Source organism: Capricornis sumatraensis, chromosome 8, assembly GCF_032405125.1.
Source record: "Capricornis sumatraensis isolate serow.1 chromosome 8, serow.2, whole genome shotgun sequence".
Taxonomy (NCBI): Eukaryota; Metazoa; Chordata; class Mammalia; order Artiodactyla; family Bovidae; genus Capricornis; species Capricornis sumatraensis.
The window spans coordinates 7,903,129-7,925,236 of record NC_091076.1 but is presented as its reverse complement, the minus strand read 5'-3'; the positions used below and the strand labels follow the sequence as shown (position 1 = coordinate 7,925,236).

General features: G+C 61.8%; 1 protein-coding gene across 4 annotated transcripts; it reads right to left on the bottom strand.

Moving 5' to 3' along the window:
- Positions 1–103: 103 nt before the first annotated feature.
- ATG2A (autophagy related 2A) lies at positions 104–20,776 on the bottom strand. 4 transcript variants are annotated; one of them, XM_068976039.1, is made up of 41 exons: positions 20,555–20,776; positions 18,098–18,260; positions 17,833–17,985; positions 17,606–17,708; positions 17,062–17,197; positions 16,619–16,717; positions 16,226–16,322; positions 15,969–16,133; positions 15,723–15,863; positions 14,928–15,165; positions 14,698–14,842; positions 14,504–14,596; positions 13,908–14,066; positions 13,567–13,810; positions 13,130–13,226; positions 12,873–13,029; positions 12,029–12,171; positions 11,813–11,949; positions 11,561–11,754; positions 10,929–11,079; positions 10,593–10,792; positions 10,418–10,498; positions 10,081–10,187; positions 9,892–9,984; positions 8,229–8,299; positions 7,936–8,012; positions 7,074–7,238; positions 6,788–6,917; positions 6,488–6,702; positions 5,729–5,937; positions 5,359–5,494; positions 3,556–3,756; positions 3,266–3,367; positions 3,097–3,181; positions 2,865–3,000; positions 2,707–2,779; positions 2,473–2,555; positions 2,115–2,236; positions 1,819–1,973; positions 826–978; positions 104–736 (listed from the first exon to the last, which is right to left on the bottom strand). In XM_068976039.1, the coding sequence occupies exons 1-41, from the start codon at positions 20,723–20,725 to the stop codon at positions 500–502; spliced, it is 5,817 nt and encodes a 1,938-aa protein (XP_068832140.1). In that variant the 5' UTR covers positions 20,726–20,776; the 3' UTR covers positions 104–499. The 4 variants fall into 4 exon arrangements, with proteins under 4 accessions (XP_068832140.1, XP_068832138.1, XP_068832139.1 ...); XM_068976037.1 differs by having other exon boundaries at positions 7,068–7,238; positions 11,561–11,718; XM_068976038.1 differs by having other exon boundaries at positions 2,710–2,779; positions 7,068–7,238; positions 11,561–11,718.
- Positions 20,777–22,108: the final 1,332 nt, after the last annotated feature.

Below are 22,108 nucleotides of genomic sequence, written 5' to 3'. Positions count from 1 at the left end.
CAACCCCTGGTGGTGAGCTGGGCGGTGCTGGGTACAGAGCTGGGGACGGGGCGGTGCAGGTTGAGGCTGGGGCACTGCAGGTACACAGGGGGGCTGGCGGTGGGCAGTTTATTCCACGTCATGCAGACACTGACCCACACGCTCAAGGAGCTTAAAAATACATTGAGCCACACGGTGTCCGTGCCCCCATCTCCCGCCGAGACACAGAAAGACACTTGGCTGAGTGGGTCCGGGTCCGAGAGCCTCCATTTTGGAACAAGGCAGCGATGTGGGCCCAGGTGCTGGGGGGGCTCGGTGTCCCTTCTCCCGGGAGGAAAAGTGCAGAGACAGGGCCGAGGCCCCAGGCAGGGAAGGTCCACTCTCACAGCGGTGGGCAGCGGGTGGGCCGTCAGGGTCCTTCCTGGTCCGTTTCTGAAGGCCTGGCCCATCCGGCAGGGGCCGCAGCACTCCGGAGGTGCCCCTGGGCTGGCCGGCCGAGGTGGGGTCCTGCGGGCCACGCTCAGTCCCGGGCCTCGTCCAGACGCCACTTCAGAGCATGGTCCTTGTGCGCGTCGGGGAGGATCTGGTTGCGCATCCCTCCCAGCAGGCTGGACGTGGCCTCAGTGGCCAGGATGAGGGGCTTCACCACGGTCGGGGGCAGCTGACGGATGACGCCCCCCACGGCGCCGGTCAGCCCCTTCTGTTCGTGGCCCCGAGACGCCACCTCGCAGATGGTCTGAGCTGTGTCCAGGATGCCCTGTGGGGGCCAACGGTCAGTGTGGGGGTCGGTGGCGGGGGTGTGGGTGTGGACGTGGGACGGCTGGGGGCGGGACTGGGCCTCCTTACCTCTCGAACCGTGTCGTAGGCCTTGGCCACGCCCTCCCGGAGGTCGGCGGGCTGCTGGCCCTTCCGCAGCCTCCGCACGGAGCGCTTGTCCTGCAGGGAGCGCGAGACGGGCGCCGCTGGGGACAGGATGTCATATACCGTCTCAGCTGTGGCCTGGGGGTGTGGGGGACAGCAGATGAGGAGACAGGACCAGGAGGGAGCCCACTACCCCCCGACAATCCCTGCCTCCCCCACAGCCACACTGTACTGTGCTGCTCCTGGGGTCCTGCCAAGCTCCCAGCCACCAGGGCAGGGGGCTTTCGGGTGACCTCATGCCTCCTGAGGGGACTCGCCGCACGTCCTCTGGACCCACACCCCTCCTCCTGCCCATCTGGGGGCGCCACAGACGCAGCCCAGCGCCTGCCCTCCCCAGCTGCTCCTCGTGAGCTCCAGGGGCAGCCCTGACAGAGACCTGGGTTCCCCTCTCCCTGGCCGGGCCACACCCCAGCTCACTGCCCTGGGGGGGCCTCAGATGCCTGCTTATCCCTCCAGCCTCCTCTCGAGAGATCCTGCCTGCCCCTCCCCAACTGCCCCGAGGATCTGCACGCTCCCCCCTCACTTCTGAGGATGGACACAAACATCTGTCCATCCGCCCGCTTCTACTCCAGACCCCAGGGCACTCATGTACAACTGCTCACAGGATAACCCCCAGGCTTCCCCCCGGGCCTGGTGAAGCACAAGGGTCAATCTCTGGTTCATTCAAGAGAACCAGCCCTTCCCCCCCCCGTCAGGACAACGCCATGAATGGACACCTAGTGGGCTCTAAAGCTGGGGGCCTGATGCTCCCACACAGGAGCCGGGGGCTCTAGGCCGGTCACTTGGCCTCTTGTCTCTGTGATTGTTCCTCCTAAGATCTCACACGTCCAGACTGCCCATGCTCGGTGGAGCTGTAAGGAGGGAACTGGGCACCGTGGAGCAGAGCCTCCCCGCCCTGGACGCTGGGGGTCCGCTCACCTGGATAGCTTGCACCAGCCGGTTGCTGAGTTCCAAGGCGGCCGAGGCTGTGGACGAGCCAAAGGAGGCGGCACCGCGCTGCAGTCCCCGCATGAGGCGGCCGTCCTTCCTGTACTGCTCGATGGGCAGCCACAGCAGGTCCCGGAACCCCTGGACTAGGGGCACAGGGTGGGCAGAGATGTCCAAGGCCGCCCCCACCTACCCTGCTGCGGGAACTCGTCCACTTAACTCCCCAGAGTGGCTTCTAGGCTGCCCGAGTATGGCAGTTTCCAGAGCCTCCAAAGTCAGATACTCACAGAGCTGGACGACCGAGTGCATGGGGCCCACGCCCCCCAGCAGGCCAGGCAGCTGGTTCTTGCGGATGTCCTGCAGCCACTCGTTGAGCGCGTAGCCCAGCACCTTGTCTACACCCAGGAGCCTGGGACGGGGCGGGGAGAGGAGGGCAGGGCGGGCAGGGCCTCTCACTGAGGGGGTCACAGGGCCAGAGGGAACCAAGGCACCCAACATACCCCGCAGCTCCACCCAGCCCTGTATGGAGGGACTGACTGAGCCCATTTCACAGAGGACAAAACTGAGGTGCCAGAAGCGTAAGGTCTTGGCCAAGGCCCGAGTCAGGAACAGAGAGAGGGCCCTGCGAAAGGCCTGGAGGCTCACCCATGCCGGCAGCAGAGCCGCTTTAGCTTCAGCTCGGAGCAGTTGAGCTGGGCCAGGCCGATGAGGAGACCTGCGAAAGTGCCCTGGGCAGGGGAGAGGAGCTGGAGTTTACACCCTGGGGCCCGGGACCGGCCCAGCCCCACCGGAGCCACTAGAGGCTGACAGCGGCTGGTATTGCCTGGCCCCCTGGCCTCCTAAGGCCTTGGCAGGACGGGGACCTGACAACCCACTCACCACCTGGTCCATGGTGACGTGCTTGCCATGGTAATCCAGCCAAATGGGCACCTCAGACGTGAAGCGGAACTCCCTGGGTAGGGAGTGAGGAGAGGGTCCTGAGGTCACTGACCTGGCCCCTTGCAGCCTGGCCCGGGGTCCCCAGCCCAATGCCCTACCTGAAGTAGATGGGCTGCTGCTCGGTGGGGGGGACGCCGTGCCTACCACCTGCGGCCTCCTGGGAGCTGGTGGTCTCCACACCCTCGGGCTGCCCTTCCTGTGGGCCGCTGGGTGGGACCGGGGTCTCAGGGCGAGCTGGAGAGGAGATGGCGGGGACAGACTGGGGGTGGGCCCAGGCATGGCAGTGAGGCAGGAGGCCCGGACCCTCCCCTCGCCGGCCCAGTTGCTCACCTTCGGCAGAGTTCTCTGCCGGGACCACGGGGTTGATGCTGGCCGCCAGGGTGGTGAAGAAGTCCCTGAGGAAGAGCAGGGCGTCCTGTGGGGAGTGAGGGGGTCAGACTCAGAGGCTGGGGGGTGCAGCGGGCTCGGCTCAGGCTCCGTCCCCACGCGGCCCGCTCACCTGATCCACGTTGAGCCGCAGGGGCAGCAGTGAGACGCGGAGGCAGCACTCGGGGCCCCCCAGGTTGGTCACGGGGGCCACGTGCAGTGCTTTGACCTTGAGCTGAAGGCAGGAGGTGAGCTCTGGGCCCCGCTGGGCCTCAGGCCCCCACGCCCCCACCGCTCACCCAGCTGGTCCTGCAGAAGCTGCTCCCTCAGTGAGAGCCGCCTGTGCCCCCACCCTCTGGGACTCACAAATGGCTGGGGTGCATGTATGTATGCACGTGTGCGGGGGGACCACGGGGCCCGTACCATGTTGGAGTGGGTGCGCCGCGGCATGCGCTCGCTCGTGTGGAGATACAGGAACTTGTTGATCTGGGAGGAGGCCAGCCGGTCGCGCACCTCCAGCTCCTGCACGATGAACACCTGGCGGGACAGCGGCTGCTCCTCCAGCTCCCTGCCGGGGACAACCGGGCCTGGCTCTGCCGGGTACGCCTCGTGCTGGAAGCTCACCTGCAGGGCGCACAGCGGCCTGAGCAGGCGCTCCCCACACTCTCAGCCCTCCCCCGCCCCCCAGTCTCAGCCCCACGCGGCTGTCCCGCCAGCCCCGTTCTCACAGCCCTCCCATCCCTGGAGGGGCAACGGCACCCCCGTCACTCTCGAGGGCAGACCCCGGTGCGGTCCTCCCCAGCACCTCTCCCTCGCTGCGGCTGTCAGTCCTGCCTCCTCTATAATCCCTCCAGCCCCTCTGCACTGTCAGCTCCGCAGCCGCCCCTGGCCCCGGGGCTGCCATTCCCCTTCCCTGAACGCCCCCCACCCACCCCCGCTCACCCCCTCCAGCCCCTTCTCCTTCCACCCAGAGGGACCTTCTAAAGTGTTTGCCCGCCCACCCCACGCCTGCAGACTCCTCCCTGAGGCCTGGCCAGGCCGTGCTCTCCCTCCAAGCCCACCCTCGGCCCTTGCCCTTGATGTGCGGCACCCTGGCCTCTCTGCCCTTGACAGCTCAAAGCCTCTCTCAGCCACAGGCCCTTGGCCCGGCCTTCTCTCCCCATCACTCAGCGCTGTCATCAGCTCCCTGGCCTGTCTGGAGTCCGAGGCGCCCCTGCCACCCCTCTGAAGCACTTCTCAGCACCAGCGCCCTTGCGAGCTCGGGGGGTGGGTCTGTGCAGGCTCGCTCTCAGTAAGCGGCCCTTGACCCAGCACCATTTCTCAGGCCAGCCTGGTCCGCTCTCTCCCTCATGGACACTCAGTGCAGCAGCCCATCCTGTGGTTCTTTCCGCTGTCCCTCTGGTAGAACCCAGAACCGCCTGTGGTCTTCAGGGCCTACGCAGCCTGCCCGGGGTCGGACCTCCGGCCTCGTCTCCTACTGCTCCCCTCCCTTCTCAGCGGCAGTCCCGCCGGCCTCCTTGCTGGTCCCAGAACATGCAAGGGATGCTCCTGGCTTGTAGCCCTCGCGCTGTGCCCTCTGCCTGAAAACCTCCTGGCTCACTTCCTCACACCTTTGTGCAAAATGGCCCATTTGCACGAGGACTTTCCAGCCCTCCCCAGTGCTCCCTGAGCCCTCTCTCTGTTCACATTCCCCAAGCACTTATCACATTTGAGTACATGTATATATAGTCTTTGGAGGCAGGCATGGCAACCCACTCCAGTACTGTAGCCTGGAGAATCCCATGGACAGAGGAGCCTGTCCACAGAGTTGGACACGACTGAAGTGACCTGGCAGACGCGCATGTGTAGTCTTATCAGGCTCCCTCTACTATGACACAGGGACAGGAAGGCAGGTTTCTATCTGCTTCACTCATCGCTGCATCCAGCACTTAGAACAGCAGAGCAGCAGCTGACCGAGTGCACGACCCGCAGGTTCCGTGGAGTGAAGCGCTAGCTGGGCAGCGGGGAAGGGAGGTCCTGTTCTGGTCCCCCACCCAGTCTGCCTTCTGTGCCCGAGCCCCCGGCTCACCTTGCTGACCCCGGTCCCCACCCCTGCCTCCTCTGCCCGAGCCCCCGCTCACCTTGCTGACCCCGGTCCCCACCCCTGCCTCCTCTGCCCGAGCCCCCCGCTCACCTTGCTGACCCCGGTCCCCACCCCTGCCTCCTCTGCCCGAGCCCCCCGCTCACCTTGCTAAGCTGGATCTCCATAAGGACGTGGTGCTGCCTCCCACTGCCCCCCTGTGCACGCCAGGAGTTCTGTGGCCGGTTGGGGCCGGAGCTACGAGAAGGGGAACTCCGGGGGCCTGAGAGGCTGACCCTTGCCCTGGGCAGAGGAACAAGGAACGAGTTGACTCAGAGGGAACAGCCTTCCCACGTTCCCTCTGGGGCCAGAGATCCTCCCCCTGGGAAGTTGGCGGGGCATGGGGAAGAGGAAGACTTAAGGCCAGAAGATGAGGCTTGGGTTCAAGGTCACCAGCTGCCAAAGGTCAGAACTGGACCCCAGCCTGGGCCCCATCTCCTGGGGGCCCCACTGCCACCCGCACCCGCTCCTTCTCACCTGTGGCCAGGGTGGGGGCCAAAGTCTCGGCCGCCATAGAGGTGCCAGACGAGGGAGATCTCACGCAGCACCACTCGACTGCTGGGCACGGGGAAGTGGGCAGGTGCCCGCAGCAGGTCCGTGCTGCCCAGCGGCTGTGCAAAGTGCCCGTCCTGCACTACAATGGGGCCTGGGTGCAGCTGCGTCACCACGGGCTCCCCGTCAGCGGGCTGCAGGGAGGACACCACGTGAGCACGTGGGCACAGCAGCTCCCCTGGTCCAGGCCGCTTGTTTCCCCCATCCTCACACCCCTCTCCCCTATTTCACAAAAGGGGGTCTCACGGGCCGTGACCCCGAGGGGCCTGAGTGCCCCGTGCTCCTGCCAGCCCTGCCTCCCTGAACTAAGGTCTAGCTTGTGTGCGACAGTGAGCTCAGGCATTCCCACTGGCACCGGGCGGCCAGGAGGCCAGCGCCCTCACAGCGAATGGTTCTCCTCCCCTTCCTGCTACCTGCCCTGCTCCTCTCCCCCCCGACCCTCAATGTCCCCACCCCTCTGCCCTGGACACCGTGCCTTGTCACTTCCTCTGGACCTCCATCAACTTCTTCCAAGCCCACAGCAAGGGCTGCCTCCCCAGGGAGCCCTTCTCAGCTCTACCTGTGGTTTCAACCCTCATTCCCGCAGATGGAGACCACCTCCTGCCTCTCTCACAGTGGGAGCTCTAGCTGGGCCCCAAACTGAGCACCCTCTTCCTGGCCCTGCCCAGCCTGCCCACCACACACCAGGATGCCCAGGCCAGGAGCGTCCAGGATGCAGAACTCATCGCTGTCCAGAGTGTCTACCTCCCCCTCCTCTTCCTTTTCAGCTTCTGTGGCCCTGGGGCGGGACCCCGAGCTGCCAGTGGGGGCCCCAGCAGCGGGCGAGGGGGGTTGGGCCCCACTCCGTTCTCCGGGAAACAGGTAGAGTGACACTGGAGAGGCCTGGAAGAAGGGGCTGCCTGTGGCGGAGAGAGGGGCCGGTTGAGGGGGTGCCTGGTGCGGGTGCTGACCGCATCTGCTGACACCACCACACCCTGACCCCACCTGAGGCCTGCGCCAGCTCCCGCAGGCTGCGCTCAGTGTCCAGGAGGGCGTCCGTCAGGTCCCGCTGGTTGATGAGGGCCGTCTCCACCGGCGGCGGGCACGAGGGCAGGGAGGCGGGGCTCTCTGAGAGCTGGGCCGGGCAGGGGGGCACTGGTGAGCTGGAGTTAGGAGGGAGGGGCAGGCCCCAGGGCCCTGGTGGGGGCCGCGGCAGGGGCGGGGCCTGGGCGGAGCTCCGGGAGCGCCTGGGCGGAGCTCCGGGAGACGTGGGGCCAGGCCTCACCTGCACCTTCTGGCCTGCGATCTCCGTGGGGCTGGGCGGCCGGGGTGGGGGGTGCAGGTCCCCCGCGCTCGTCAGGTACTGCAGCAGGTTGATCAGCAGGGCGCAGGAGTCAGCGCAGCTGTGCACGTGCATCGCATTGTTGGAGCAGCGCAGCTCGAACAGCGGCTGGCTCTGCGGGGCGGGGCGGGGCAGGGCGGGGGTCAGCCCTGGGATGGTCAGTCAACAACCCACTGGACACATGGGCACACTCAGCCTGAGGGGAAGAGGGGCTTCGCCCAGGGCTGTCCAAGGAGGCACGGGTGCTCTTCTTGCCTCCAGGCTCCCGAGTCCTGCACCTCAGCCCGGTGAGCCGGGGCCTGGGGTGGGGGTTTAGTTGCTCAGTCGTGCCCGACTCTTGGCGATCCTATGGACTGTAGTCCACCAAGCTCCTCTGTCGAAGGGCCTTTGCAGGCAAGAACACTGGAGTGGGGTGCCATTTCCTTCTCCAGGGGATTGTCCCCACCCAGGGATTGAACCTGGCTCTCCTGCATTACAGGCGGATTCTTTACCAACTGAGCCCCCAGGCCTAGTAACTGTCTTTTACAGACAGGGAAATCAGGGACCCCCAAGGGCTGCCTCCTCAGGTCCTGCTCTTTCTGGGCTACAGCTGCCTTGTGCTGGCGGGGTTCCTACGGAGGGATGTCTGCCTAGGGCCGGACCCTTCCCAGGAGGGCGGGTAACCACAGGGGAGGGCTACCAGGGACTGTGACCTAAGCCCAGGCCCCGGGGCAGAAGCAAAAGAGAGCAGGTGGGGGACAGTGATGCCCTGAGGCTCTGTCACCCAGATACCTGCTCTGGCTCCGTAGACCCTGGGCACAGCCACACTCACCAGTCTGTCATCAGTGTTCCCCTTCCAGGTTTTGATCACAAGTTCCAGGAGGTCAACGTCCACGACGCAGACGTAATCTGAGGCAGAAAGCAGAAGAGGGCCCTGTTGCCTCCTCCTACCTAGCCCCAGCCCTGGTGGGAGAGTCTAGGGTTTGAGTGGGTACTGGTGTGCGTGAGTGTGTCTGTGGGCACTGAGAGCCTGACCAGCAGCTGGGGGAGGACATCTGGCTGCTCTGGGGGTGGCCAGGCCACAGTCCCTCGGAGGGGAGGGAGCCCAGCCTAGGCCCTGCCCACCTCGCCGCAGATCCAGGGTCTCCATCTCACACTTGTCGGACAGGTACAAGGCGGAGTCGTCGAGGATGAACCTGGCGGGGAACAGGGCTGAGAAGGGCCGGGAGCCGCTGCAGGGCCGCAGCTCCTAAGAAGGTGGGGCTCACAGAGACAGGCAGAGGGGCCCTAACAGGGCGTCCCAAGCTGACAAGAAGCTAGTGCTGGCCCTTCTCTGGCCTCAGTGTTCTTGTCTGTACAATGGGGAGACCACAGGCCCAGCCAGCAGGCACTCAGGAACACTGGGCAGCATTTCTCTTCCTGCATATCTGTCCAGCTCGTCCACCTCACCTGGAACTCACAGCAGCCCTGGGAGGGAAATGTCCTGCTTTCCCCCTACTGTTTCTAAATATGTAAGAATAAAGCTAATCTCAGATTCTGAGAACAGAACCTGGGCCCTCCCAATCTGTGGGTTCTGCTTCTGAGGACTCAACCAACTGCAGATCAAAAGTATTTTTTAAAAAATCCATTCTTGGTCAGGGAACCAAAACAAACAAACAAACAAAAATCTAGAAAGTTCCAAAAAGCAAAACTTGAATTTGTTGCATGCTAGCAACTACTTACGTAGCATTTACACTGTGTTGGGTATTAAAAGTAATCTAGAAATGACTTAAAGAATATGGGAGGATGTGCATGGGATACACGCAAATGTTGCACCCTTTTACATAAGTAACTTCAGGGCCCCTGAATTTTGGTGTCACGAGAGGTCCTGGAAGCAATCCCCTGCAGATACTGAGGGATAGCTATCCATCTCCTTCCAGTCTTTTCTGTGAAGACACGGAGATGTATACAAACACACCCGCAAAAATCTTAAAAAAAAAAAAATATATATATATATATATATATATATATATGGCTTTGTATCTTGTTTTTTTTCAGTCAATATTATATGATGGAATTTTTCAATGTTACTCTTAAATTTGACTTTAATGGTTGGGTAGGCCATGTTTGGGTCAGGAAAATCCACTGGAGGTGGGCATAGCAACCCAATCCAGTGTTTTTGCCTGGAGAATCCCATGGACAGAGGAGCTGGACAGGCTACAGTCCATGGGGTTGCAAACAGTTGTACACAAATGAAGTGACTGAGCACAAGGCCACGTTTACTGACTGAGGTCGTAATCTGGGGTCACATAAAGTGTTTACAAGGTTTGGCTATTTTAAATTATACTACGGAGGCTTTATATTTCACCCTTCTTATCCTTTCTTTTTGGCTCTTCCCTGGTGGCTAAGAGGTTAAAGTGTCTGTCTCTAATGAGGGAGACCTGGGTTCAATCCCTGGGTTGGGAAGATCCCCTGGAGAAGGAAATGGCAACCCACTCCAGTATTCTTGCCTGGAGAATCCCATGGACAGAGGAGCCTGGTGGGCTACAGTCCATGGGGTTTTATCCTGAGGACGACCTCCAGAAGTGAGATTATCAGGCAAGAGCTCAAACGCTCTGCCTCAGAGGTCTGACTGCCTCTAGGCAGGGGAAACCTCCTCGACTTCCTCAGAGAGGGATCACTCAGATACACAGAAAGGCTCAGACTGGCCTGAGGACACGGAGCGGGCATGTGGGACCCTGGGGAAGGGGCAGCTACAGCCGACTTGGGGTGGGATGGACGGGGGGCTTGGGTAGGAGGAGCTGCATACCTGAGCAGGAAGGTAGCGGTGTCCATGACGATGTTGCTGGAGAGGGTGAAGGTCTCAGCAGTGACAAGGACACGTACGGGGAGGTAGAGGGGCCTGGGAGGGAAGGGGTCACATTTGGGCTGGGGCAGCTTCCTTGCTCATGAGAGCCTGGCCCCAGCCCCAGGCCCCCAGGCCCCTGAGCCTGGGTACCTGTAGTCCACGGCACAGGAGAACAGGTGGACGTGTAGGATGGTGATGACCGTTGGAGGCAGGTAGCCCAGCACTGGGTCATCCAGGACATCTAAGAAGTCCAATAGCTTTGGGGGCCAGAGGAGAGGTACATGAGGGTGAGGGAGCTTCTTTCTTCCCCAACCCCCAACCCCAGCCCAGCCCCCTACTTGCTGCCCACCAGCTGTCCACCACAGCCTGGCCCAGGGGCTCTACCCACGAGCCAGCTCCAGTCCAGGGTCAGCTCTGGCCCAGCCCCTGCCCTCGCGCCTGCCTCACCCACGCCTGGAGACCTGCCCGCTGCACCCCCTTGGCTCACCTGGGAGTGCCAGCTCTGCTCCGGCAGGGCCATGCGGTGGCGCAGGGTGGCCCTGTGCAGCCGCAGGGTCACCAGGAACTCCTGGGGGGCAGGGCACAGTCAGCACGGGAGCCCCAGGGACCTGGGAGGCAGAACCCTGACCAAACAGGTGGGCCGGAAGCAGGCGGGCCTGTACCTTGACGTTCCTGTGGGGGTCCAGCTGGATGCGCACCGCGGTGGACAGCATGTGGGGGCCCCGGCCCTGGCCTCTGCGGCCTGAGGCTCCTTCCTCAGTCACCCCGTCCTCTGATGGGTAGATGGTCCAGGCCAGCTGGGCCGGGGGAGCAAAGGCGGGCAGCTCCAGGCGACTGGGCAGTGGGTAGTCATCCATGGCCGCTGGGGAGGTATCTGGTGAGCTCCCCTGCCCAGTTGGTGGACGACCCACTCTACCCAGGGCACACATCCCTCCCGAGAGACCACCCCTGACCATGGACCCCTGGGACCCACGGCAACTGGCCCCCAGCCCTCACACCTCGGTGGTAGAGCGCTGCCTTCTCCGCTTCCAGGCAGAAGTAGCCAAGCCCCGGCTGGCCTCTGTACTGAGAGACGCTGAAGATGGTTCCTTGTTCCACGTCCAGCACCAGCTCCCCATGGGCGCCCTCCAGCCGCTTCCCACACTCGTCCTGCAGACAGAGCGCGCAGCCTGGCCTCAGAGGCTTTACTCAGCAGCCCCCACGCCCTCAGGGTCAGGGGGCCTCCAGAGCCCTGGTCTGACTAGGATTGGCTCTGGCCGCTCTCCAGACTGCTTCAGATCCGGGGCAGCACCCAGAGGAGAAGGGTCACCCTCCCTGTCTACCTCAAAGCATCGGATGGTGCCTGCTCGGACCCCGAGCCTTACCTAACCCTAACCCTGAGTGCCTTACACCCAGCAGGTGCTAGTAAGCGGCTGACGGGGCGTGATGGGATGGGTGGGGTGGCATGGGTGGGTCGGAGGGGCAGGTGGGTGCTAATGGCTGGGCAGGCCACACTCGGACCCCAGTGGGGCTTCTGTTTCGCACATTCCCAACTCGGAGCAGCTCACACAGGCCTGGTTTTCCTGGCAGTGGGGGCTCTGGAGTCGGGGGTCCCTGCTCCTGGGCTGTCGTCACCTCCTCTATGCCTCACCTTGGTCTCACAGTGGGCGGTGATCCGGCCCTTCAGCACCGTCACCAGTGCAGAGAAGGTGCTCTGGGAGCGAGGGCTCCGGGACTCACGGGCAAGGGGCTGGGGGGCACCTGATGCCCCCACTGAGAAGTGGGTGTCCTCGTCGTCCGAGTCCGAGTCTAGGGTGAGGTCAAGGAACTGAGTGGCAGGGAGGCCTGGAGGTGGGGGGAGGGTCTGCCACGGCCCCCAGGGCCCCTGGAGCACCCTTCCTACCCAGCCTGAGGGCAGACTTGCACATCTTGAAGCTGTCGTGCCAGAGGCCCGAGGCACCTGGGCAGCCGGCGGCGGGAGTGGGGGCGGGGGCGGGGAGCAGGTCTGCGGGCTCCCACATGAGCAGGTCGTTGTTGATCCTGGGAGGACGGTGGGACCACGGCAGTGAGGGGGGCCCAGCCCAGGCCCTGGCCACCCCCGCCCTGCCCACACCATCACCTGTTGTAGAGGCTCTCGTAGACCTCCTTGCTGGGCAGGAAGACATGGGCGGCGGGCAGGATCACTTCCAGGCTACAGCGGGACAGCGCCAGGGCCCGGTTCTGAAAGGTCCTCATCTCCTCAGGGTCTCCAGGGATCACCATCTTGCAGGGGGAGGGACGCGGGCAGGGAGAGCAGGGAAGGGGATGCGAGAGAGGTCAGGGCCTGCCGCCGGACTTAGAATCTGCTTCCTGAATGCCAACTGTCATTCACACGAGCCTCCTCTGCTGGGATGTATGACAGCCATCTTCAGGCTGGTCTGAAGGACTGACAGCATGTGGACCCTGCTCCAAGGGGCCTCATGTATGTTACCTCCTCTATCCCCACGGCAGGCCCCACGAGAGGGGTCATTACACCCACTCTCCGGAAGTAGAAGCTCATCTGTTGTTCACTTTCTAGGCGGTTGGACAATCCTGAGATGACAGCCACCAAGTGGCAGAGCCTGTAATCGAACCTAAGCCATTTGGACCAGAGGCCAGGCGCTTAACTGCCTCTCACTCAACCCTTAGCACCTTCAGAGAAGAGGACCCCGGGGCCCAGATGTCCACTGCTGAGAAATGGCTGATGGGATGGAGTCACAGCCGTCCCACCAAGGCCCGTGGCCCAGGGCACTGCCCTCGCCACGGCCCTCGCTCTCGGGCCCCACAAGCTGCGGTGTTTCTGACTCTTCACTGACCAGACGATGGAAGACATGGAATTCTCACTGGCACTGAGTCACATGTTATCTGGCCCTGCAGGTGGTCTTGTCTCCCTGGCCCACAGCCACCAAGTGGCTCTCGAGAGACTCAGAAGGCCTGGACCTCACCTCTTCCGTCTCGTACATGGTCCTCTTGGAGGAGAAAGGCGAGGGCTCAGGCTCCCGAAGGTCGCACAGGTTCTCAGCCGACAGCTCCAGATCCTCTCCCTTCTCCGGGGCCACTTCCCACTGTGCGTTGAGCTGGGGGTTGAGGGTCACCACTACCCTGCCAGGGCACAGGCCAGTCACTGGCCTGCAGGGCCTCCCACTGCCCTCGGAAGCAAAGCCCTCCTCTCCTGTCTGCTCCTTCCAGAGCCCCGACTTACTGGGGCAGGAAGTGCTTGTGCCCAGGGCTCTTGGGATCCAGAGCTTTGGAGACCCGCAGGCAGGGGACGGGCGGCTTCTCTCCATCTTCATAGGTGACTGGAGGGGATGGGGAGGGGTGGAGGTCGTCACTGCCACCTTTTCCCATCTCTTCCTCAATACCAGGTGGGTCAGTGGGGGCCTGGAGCCTTGTCCACGACAACTGTGTTTTATTGTTTACGGACCTGTGCCCTCCACTGCACCCACATTCTGCCATGGTCCTGGGATAAACGGTCCATTCTGCCCACTGCGAAGAGGAGCCCGGGGAATGGAGGGCGCCTCACAAAGCAGATAAGGCCTGGACCCCACTCATGACCCAGCCCCTCCCGGGGCCCCAAGTCCCCCTCTCTCAGAGGCCTCAGCCCCCTGCCCAAGGGGTTGTCTCCTGGGGGAGTCTTACCATGCAGGTCAGAGCAGGTAAGTTCCAGGCGGGTGGGGGCTGGGGGACCAGGCCCACTGCTCAACTCTGACCGGAACTGGGGCTCAGTCAGCTCCAGTCTCAGCTGCTCAGCCCGCACGGCCCGGCCTGCCCAGGGGTCCCGCTCAGGCCTCAGGTCAGCGATAGGGAAGCGCAGCTGCAGTGTGGCCCGGGGTGCTGAGAGCCGCACCAGCGTGTGCTGCTCGGCTGCCAGCGGGGGCTCTGTCTGCAGGGGGAGAATCAGAGCTGCGGCCACCCCCCGACCCCCGTGGTCAGGAGCGGGAGGATTCGTGCCCGCTCTCCACCCTGGTTGGGCCTCTCACCAGCAGGCCCGCAGGCAGCTCAGGAGGGGGTGTGGTGGCCTGGAGCAGCAGGGCAGCGAGCCGGTCCAGGGCCCCCAGTTCCACATCCGCCTGGAAGTCGGCCAGGTCCAGGGCCAGTTCTGAGTGACAACGGCAGGCAGGTGGGCGCCGGGGCCGGCTCTGAGGGGGAGGGTGCTCAGGTCAGCGAGGGCCATGTGGCGGGGGAGGTGAGGGCAGGATGGGCAGGGGTCCCCTGAGCGAAACCAGGAAGAACACAGAGCCCTCCCAAGGTGTGAGGAGATGAGTTCGGGGAAGGACCCAGGAGGGGAGCAGGGTGTCACGGCTTGCTCGAAGCAGACAACCATGCCGCCCAGAACCTACCACCCTCAGCCCTACGGGCTGGCAGGGCTTTGCCATGAACCAGGAGAGGGGCTGAGAGGGTGGCATGCATGTGGCCCAGAGGTATTTCAGGGCTCCGGGATGGGGGTGTGCTCTGGATGGAGCACAGGGACTGGGGTAGGGGGTGGGGGCAGAGAGGCACCCGGGGAGGCCGGTGGGGGGCAACACCCACAGCAAACAGCCAGGGGCCCCAGGCCTGGAGGCGGGGAGGTGGCTACCTTGGGCACCCGGCGCAGGGTCTGCGTGTGGCGCAGGTGAGCGCAGGGCTGAGCCGAGGCCTGGGGTCGCAGGCTGTTGGGGAAGCTCAGGATCTGGGCAGGGACGGGGAAGATGGTGGGGTCAGGCTGAGCCCCGGCACCCACCCTCGCCGCCAGGCCCGGGCACACTGCACGCACAGGCTGTCAGCCCTCACCTCTGCACACTCAGGCTCCAAGGCGCCCCTGGGCCACAGGCACTCCAGCACCTCCAGCTGCCCGAAGTGCATTTCTGTGCTGGTGACCCGCCGGCCCCTGCTCGTCTGCAGCTCCCAGGACAGCTGCACGGCAGCACCCGTTAGCCTACGGGGAAGAAGCCGGGCGTCAGAGGGGGGACTTCAGGGGCTCGGGGAGTCCCCTCATGCTCAGGCCTGCCTTGGGCTTGTACCGGACATGGCTGCAAGGACAGGCCCTCTGGAAGCGCGGTCGGAGACGGTGCAAGTCATGGGAGCCGAAGGACCCATCCACGGTGGCATCAAATTCGGCAAAAAACTGGGTGGTGAGGTCAGGTGGTCCAGAAGACGGGGCAGACGTCTGAAGCAAGGTCAGGGTCACACCCCCCAAGGTCATCTTCAGCAGCGAGTCGGGGCGCAGGGTGTTTGAGGGGGGCACTGGGGCTGTCCTGCCTGAGAGGATAAAGGCTTCACCAGAGGCTCCCCAGAGCTCGTGGGGACCCCAGGTCAGGTGACAGTCAGACACTTGGGCCCAGGGCTGGGAGAAGACTTGGCCGAGGTGAACCCTGACTCTGACCGGGAGCTTGGCCAGGCAGGGGTGACACGAAGCCTCGTATGTCAGACACTGAGTCCAGGCTCAATTCAACCTGCTCAAGGAAACTGGACAAACTGGAGGTGATAAAGCACTTACCCAGTACCTGACACATATAAACCCTCAAACATACAGCCTGGTGGGGTCAGATTTTATCCCTCACGAGGGGAGAAACTGAGTCTCCAAGAGTTTAAGTACTTGGGCCAATGTCACTGACTCTACCGCCTGAGCCCCCGGGGAATCCCCCAGTATCACTGACTCTGAAATCCACGCTCTGTCCATCACTTTGCCACCTCCCCTGAGTGTTCCCCTAGAACCAGGTCACCAGTGGCGGACCCCCAGGCCTCCTGCACACACATAAGCAACATGACCCGACACGGTGCCTTCCTCCAGCTCTCCCTGACCTGGGATGACTCACCGGTTGGGGGGGCTTGGGCAGAGAGCCGGCGGGAGGCTGTGGTACTGTGCACAGAGGAGCCCAGGTCTACGTCGGAGAGCGAGAGCTCGGACACAGCTGAGGCCACACTGCTTGTGAGGCCCGCCATGGAGAAGAAGAGGTCTGTGGGCCAGAGGAAGGGGTCTCAGAGACGGCCGGGCTCGGCCCTCCGACCCCTGCACCCATACCGGACTCCCTGGCAATTGCCAGGTCTAGCCCCGCACCCACCAGTGCCCTCTAGGTTGACAAGGGGGTTCGAGAGGGGGTCTGGGCTGAGGGGCTCAGTCCCAGTCCCCGCCTGCAGCTGCTGGTTCAGATCTTGTTCAATCAGCCACAGGTCTTCAGCGCCAAGCGGGCGGCTCTTGTTCAGCTTGTCCACCAGGCTCTCGGGGTCTGCCAGGGAGGACATGGCCTTGTGTCAGTCCTGTCTGCCTGCCCCTTCCCAGCCATCCTCCCCCACCCCCCAGACTACCCAGACGCCTCACCTGCAAGGCTCACAGCACCGAGCAGTTCCTGAAGCTGCTGGAGCTGCCGTGGGGTCAGGAGCAGGTGCAGGGAGCCCAGCTGTCCACACACCTCCAGCTGGGGGAGGAGCAAGCAACCATGGAGCTCATGCCAGCCTCTGCGGCCACCCACCTGCCCTCACCCGAGGAGGCAGCCTGCTAGCCGCCAGGCTGAGCTCGGCCACCAACTAGCTGTGCGACCCTGGCCCCAACTTGACCACTCTGAGCCTCTGTTTCCCTGTTTCCCCAGTTGCCTAGAAGGCAGTGAGCTCCCCTCTTCCAATGACCTCGCTCTGTCCCAGGGAATACCAGCTCTGCTCAGAAGGATGCTGAAATGGGGTATAATTCCTTGTCCCCAGAGGTCTGGGGACCCACCTTGGGGCCTGGGAACGCCTCATTCTGCTTCAGTTTCACTGTCAGCTCCAGGCACCCTGAGCAGCTGCCGATCTGCAAGGGCGGCTGTGGGGGTCCTTCCTGGGAGACGAGATATAGGAGAGGAGGGATCAAAAAGATGCGGTCAAGTGGCACTAGTGGTAAAGAATCCGCCGGCCGATGCAGGAGACGCAAGAGATGCGGGTTCACTCCCTGGGTTGGGAAGATCCCCTGCAGGAGGAAATGGCAACCTGCTCCAGTATTCTTGCCTGGAAAATTCCATGGACAGAGGAGCCCGGTGGGCTACAGTCTAAGGGCGCTCAAAGAGTCGGACATGACGGAGCACACACGTGGTTAGAAGGGGTGGAGAGAGGCAGGTGGGTCAAGGGCCAGCAAGGACAGGGATTCGAAGGAGAAAGAGATTGTGAGGACCAGAGTTGGCCCACCTGCTGGGGGAGCTCTTCGAAGTGCAGGCGGACCCCCGCCAGCTGCAGCAGCTTGTGGAGGAAGGCAGGAGGCTGGTGCACATCCACCGGGGGCGCCTGGCTTGGGTCTCGCACCGCCTCATCGCAGTACTCCAGTCTGGGGAGTGGAGGATCAGATAGTGCCCGGGCCACCGTGAGCTGGGGTCCCCTGCCACGCACCATACTCTAGAAGTCTGGGGTCAGTGACGTCCGGCCTGCTGAGCTACTGCACCGCAGCCAGGCCATCCTGGAACTCCACGGCCAGCTCTTGCTCCTCAGACCCTCGGCGTGTGACCTGATCCTGGGGTCCCAGCACCCTGGCCCTGTGCCACCCAGCCCCTGGACACCACTCCAGGCTCCCAGCACGGTCCACCTCCCTCTGCCACGGCCACAGCCCAGGCCCACTCAGACTTGACCTGACACCTCCGAGGAGCCTGGGATGGGGAGGCAGGCAGGGCCAGGGCCATTCAGTAGCCCCTCGCTCCCCTCCCCATTCACACAACCCACCTGCTCGGCCTGCCCTTACCTCTGCACATGGGCCTCCACTGCCACGCCACGCTCCCCAGTGCCCGGCGAGTGCTCCACCCTCACGACAGTATCTAAGAAGGTCACCTTGATCCTTCGCAGTACTGAGGGGTGGGGGGGGGAGGGTCTCAGGTCAGGCAGAGTAGTGAAGGCCGGACAGTTTCCCTGTCAGGCAGCAGGGTGCTGCCTGAGGTCCTTGTGTTAAGGGTCATGGAGGGGCCTACTCACCAGTCTCGATGGTTTGGGCGAACATCTCCAGTCCTTCCAGGGGCTGCGGTGGCTCAGAGGGCTCAGGCAGCCCGTCCCGCAGGCACTCCTGAGCCAGCTGCATGCTCGTGGTCATGCACGAGGCCCAGCTCTGTGAGTCGGCAGTCCCCGGCCCTGCAGGTAGGAAGAGGGTCTCATGGAAGGCGGGCCCAGTCAGATCCTGGGTGCCCAGGCCCACTCCCACTGTCTGCTCCCCTCCCCCACCTGAGCTTTACCCTGCTCTTACCTGGGCCCTGGCGGGGTTGTAAGGTGAGCTGGAGGCCTGACACGTGCACAGTGCAGTGGTCGGTAAGCAGGGCAGCCCAGGGCACGGCCACTTCAATGGAGCCCACGAAGCCTTCCACCAGCTCCAGTGGCGACTCCATAGACTCCAGTACCTCATTCACAGACTGGGAGCAAACAGGAAACAAAGCCAGCTCAGGGAACTCCCAAACCCAACTGTCTCCCTGGCCACTGCACTCCTCACCAGGCCGTTCCACCTTGGAGAGCGCTCTTGCTCTCCCATCCCTCCACGTGCTACTTACAAATCCTATCTTTGCTCAGCTGATCCCTACTCTTGGCTGCCCTATTACTGTACAGTCCAACACGCCCAGTCTTTCAAACCTGAAGATGGGGGAGCTGAAGGAGGAAGAGGAGGGAGCCAGGCAGAGGGGATGGAAGGGAGGGTTCCAGGCATGGGAACAGCACGTGCAAAGGCCCAGCCAAGACTGCCGCAGCCCACGTTCACCTGGACAAGCACAGGGTTTAAGGGGAGTGTCCGGGAGAGGCAGGCAGAGGCTGACCTGAGCTAGAGGAGGACTCCCAACTCCACCTGGTAAAGCTGCACCTCTCTCTGAGGCACAAGGCTACAGCCTCCCGTTACAAATAGACGGGCAGCCCCCTGCACCAGTCTGGGAGCTCCCTGGCTGCAGGAGCCCACCTGCCTTCATGGTGTGACTCTAGGCACTGTGTGGTGCCACCCAGAGAGGGCCTCAGTAAACCTCTGTTGGATCCATGAATAAAATACATGGCAGAACCAGAAGGTCCACAGAGATCAAGTGCAAATTCCTTACCCAGAGACCCAAGATGGGGAAACTTGAGGCCTAAACAGAAGGGACTTGTCTAGTCACCCAGTGTATTCTAGAAACTGAGATTGAGACCTGGGCTTTTCTCTTCCTCCTATCGCAGGGTCCCCAGGGACCAGGCTTCTCTGGGGGTCCACAAGGTAGGGGCTGCAGGCCTAGCAGCTTGGAGAAGGGTGGGCATATTGGGAAATAATTTGCATTCCACCAGGGGTCAACTCCTCCCTGGAGGCTAGGAAGGAAAGCAGCCTAGCTAGGAGTCAATTCACTCCCCAGCCAGAGGGCAGGGCAGGTGGGAGTGTAGAAAGACTACAGGTTTGGGCCAGTTTAAGAGGCTGAGGTTAGAGATCAGAAAAGGTCTTCTGCATGGGGATTCACAGGTAAGAAGTGTCACCAACTCTGGGCCTATGGGTCTCCTCTGCTCCACATTTGCTCAGGAAGGCCTGGTCTACCGTAAAGCCCAACTCTTCTTGCCCAGACTATATTGAGGTGAGGCACACTGTCTGCTCCCCTAGAAAACTGAGAAGCCCCTGTCCTCATGGCGGCTTCCCTGGTGGCTCATTTGGTAAAGAATCCACCTGTAATTCGGGAGACCCGGGTTCGATGGCACCCACTCCAGTATTCTTGCCTGGGAAATCCCATGGACAGAGCAGTCTGGCTGGCTACAGCAGGTGGTCCATGGGGTCGCAAAGAGTAATATACAACTTAGCGACTAAACCACCAACCACCACCTGTCCCCTTGCCCACCCCTGTCGCTCTGGACTTGAGGGCTGACCCAGTGCCAGCCCTGGTCTTTCGCCTCTACGGGGAGGCTCCTTTGCAACTTCCCAGGTCAGATGTACCATGAGTCACAGCTCTTTACCGCCCCCAGCCTCAGGCCTCTGACCCAGACCTTATTCCTCTCTGCTTGCCCAGAATCTCTCTCCTTTCTGCCTCAGGCCAGACCTCTCCACCTTTCCTCCAGGGCTTTCCTCTAGGTGATGCTAGATGCTGATGTCCAAGCCCCTCCCCAAACACCCATTTGGTCCATCCCACTCTCCCCAAAGCAGGAAGTAGGCAGCAGTGGCAGTCACACAAAGTGTTGATCAACAAGGGTGCTGACGCGGTTGCTGACATCCATATCCGGAGATGAACACCACCCACTGAGCCTGGGACGTGGGGTCAGGAGGTCAGGGCACCTTACCCACAGGTGCCCACAGCAGGGTCCTGGACCCCTTCCAGACTTCCCCAACCAGCTGTATGTCCCAACTCTGCCACATCCGTGGCCTGGTCCCACCAGAGCCCCCTAGTTCCTGCAATCCCTCCTCACCTTCTCCTTAGCCCCTTGACAACACCCTCAACTCTGACCCCCAATTTGATACGCTTATCCTGTCACTCTCCAGAGAAGTGACATCCGGGTCCCCAGCCTCAGTTTCTCTTCCTGCGAAGAAGAGGCAGGGACCCCTTCCCGTCTAGCTTCTGGCTCTGGACGCGACTGGCTGGGGTCCCTCTGACCCCTGGAAAGGGCCGGACGCCCAAGGCCTCTCCACTCCGGTGCCTGGTCCCTTAGGTCAACCCTTTCGCAGGCAGCCTCAGGCCGCTGAGCCCCCCGAGTCTGACCCTTCCCGGGTTCGGATCCTCACCCAGATCTCCAGATGTATATCCCGCAGGGCAACGCTGCCCTTGTACAGATCCAGGCTGAGCTGGTCCAGGCTGAGGTGCTCCTGGAAGAAGTGACCCAAGTAGTGGTGAAGCAGGTAGCGGCAAACCCGCTCTTTCACACAGTTCGACCACGGCCACAGCCATCGTGACATCTCGGGGACCGCCGGGCCCGGACCGCTTCCACTCGCCGCCTGCCAGCGTTCCCCGTCCGGTTGTGCTGTTCACTAGAGCCCCCGGCTCACCCCGCCGCTTCTCTTAGGGCCAGGCCGCACCCCCGGACGCCCGACCACGCCCCCCACGCTCACTGCCATTGGTCACTGCAAAGGGCGAGGCCTACTGATTGGCTGCGGGGGCGGAGCCTTCAGGCGCGAAAAAAGGGACTGGGCTCCCAGTACGATATAGAGCTCCCAATATTGATTTACGCTTGCGTATAAATTCTGTGTGGGTGGACCTTTAACCTCTCCTACGGGCTCCGGGAAGGCTGTAGCCTGAGGCGCCAGCCCTTCAAAGGAATGCGCATGTGCCAACTCGTCCAATAGGTACTTGAGGTGGTTGAAGAGAATTTAAAGGGACAGTGTCCCATTAAACTTAGTAAAAGCTTTCTAGAGGACTACTTAGTGTCAGAGCCCCAGCACTCATCTCTAGAAACAATTAACTGAAAACATTTGCATTCTGAGCATTACTTTGCTAGCGTGTGAAATGCTTTTGAACTGTGGTGTTGGAGAAGACTCTGGAGGGTCGTTTGGCCTGCAAGGAGATCAAACCAGTCAGTCCTAAAAGAAATCAGTCCTGAATATTCATTGGAATACTAAAAGCGAAGAAGAACTAAAGCGCCTGTTGATGAAAGTGAAAGAGGAGAGTGAAAAAGTTGGCTTAAAACTCAACATTCAGAAAACTAAGATCATGGCGTCTGGTCCCATTACTTCATGAAAAATAAATGGGGAAAAAATGGAAACAGTGGCTGACTTTATTTTGAGGGGCTCCAAAGTTACTGTAGATGGTGAATGCAGCCATGAAATTAAAAGACGCTTGCTCCTTGGAAGAAAAGTTATGACCAACCTTGACAGCATATTAAAAAGCAGAGACATTACTTTGCCAACAAAGGTCTGTCTAGTCAAAGCTATGGTTTTTCCAGTAGTCACGTATGGATGTGAGAATTGGACTATAAAGAAAGCTGAGCGCCGAAGAATTGATGCTTTTGAGCTATGGTGTTCAAGAAGACTCCTTAGAGTCCCTTGGACTGCAAGGAGAACCAGCCAGTCCATCCTAAAAGAAATCAGTCCTGAACATTCATTGGAAGGACTGTTTCTGAAGCTGAAGCTCCAATACTTTGGCCACCTGATGTGAAGAACTGACTCATTTGAAAAGACCCTGATGCTGGGAAAGATTGAAGGCGGGAGGAGAGGGGGACAACAGAGGATGAGATGGTTGGATGGCATCACTGGCTTGATGGGCATGCGTTTGAACAAGCTCCGGGAGTTGGTGATGGACAGGGAAGCCTGGTGTGCTGCAGTTCATGCGGTCGCAGAGAGTAG

Excerpts from the sequence above, each read along its gene's own strand:
- ATG2A (XM_068976039.1), bottom strand. The coding sequence starts at position 20,725 with ATGTCACGATGGCTGTGGCCGTGGTCGAACTGTGTGAAAGAGCGGGTT. Across the intron at positions 16,134-16,225 it reads CGGTGCTGTGAGCCTTGCAG|ACCCCGAGAGCCTGGTGGAC; the intron begins GTGAGGCGTCTG and ends CCTCCCTGGCAG. Across the intron at positions 3,001-3,096 it reads GGCAGAGAACTCTGCCGAAG|CTCGCCCTGAGACCCCGGTC; the intron begins GTGAGCAACTGG and ends TCTCCTCTCCAG.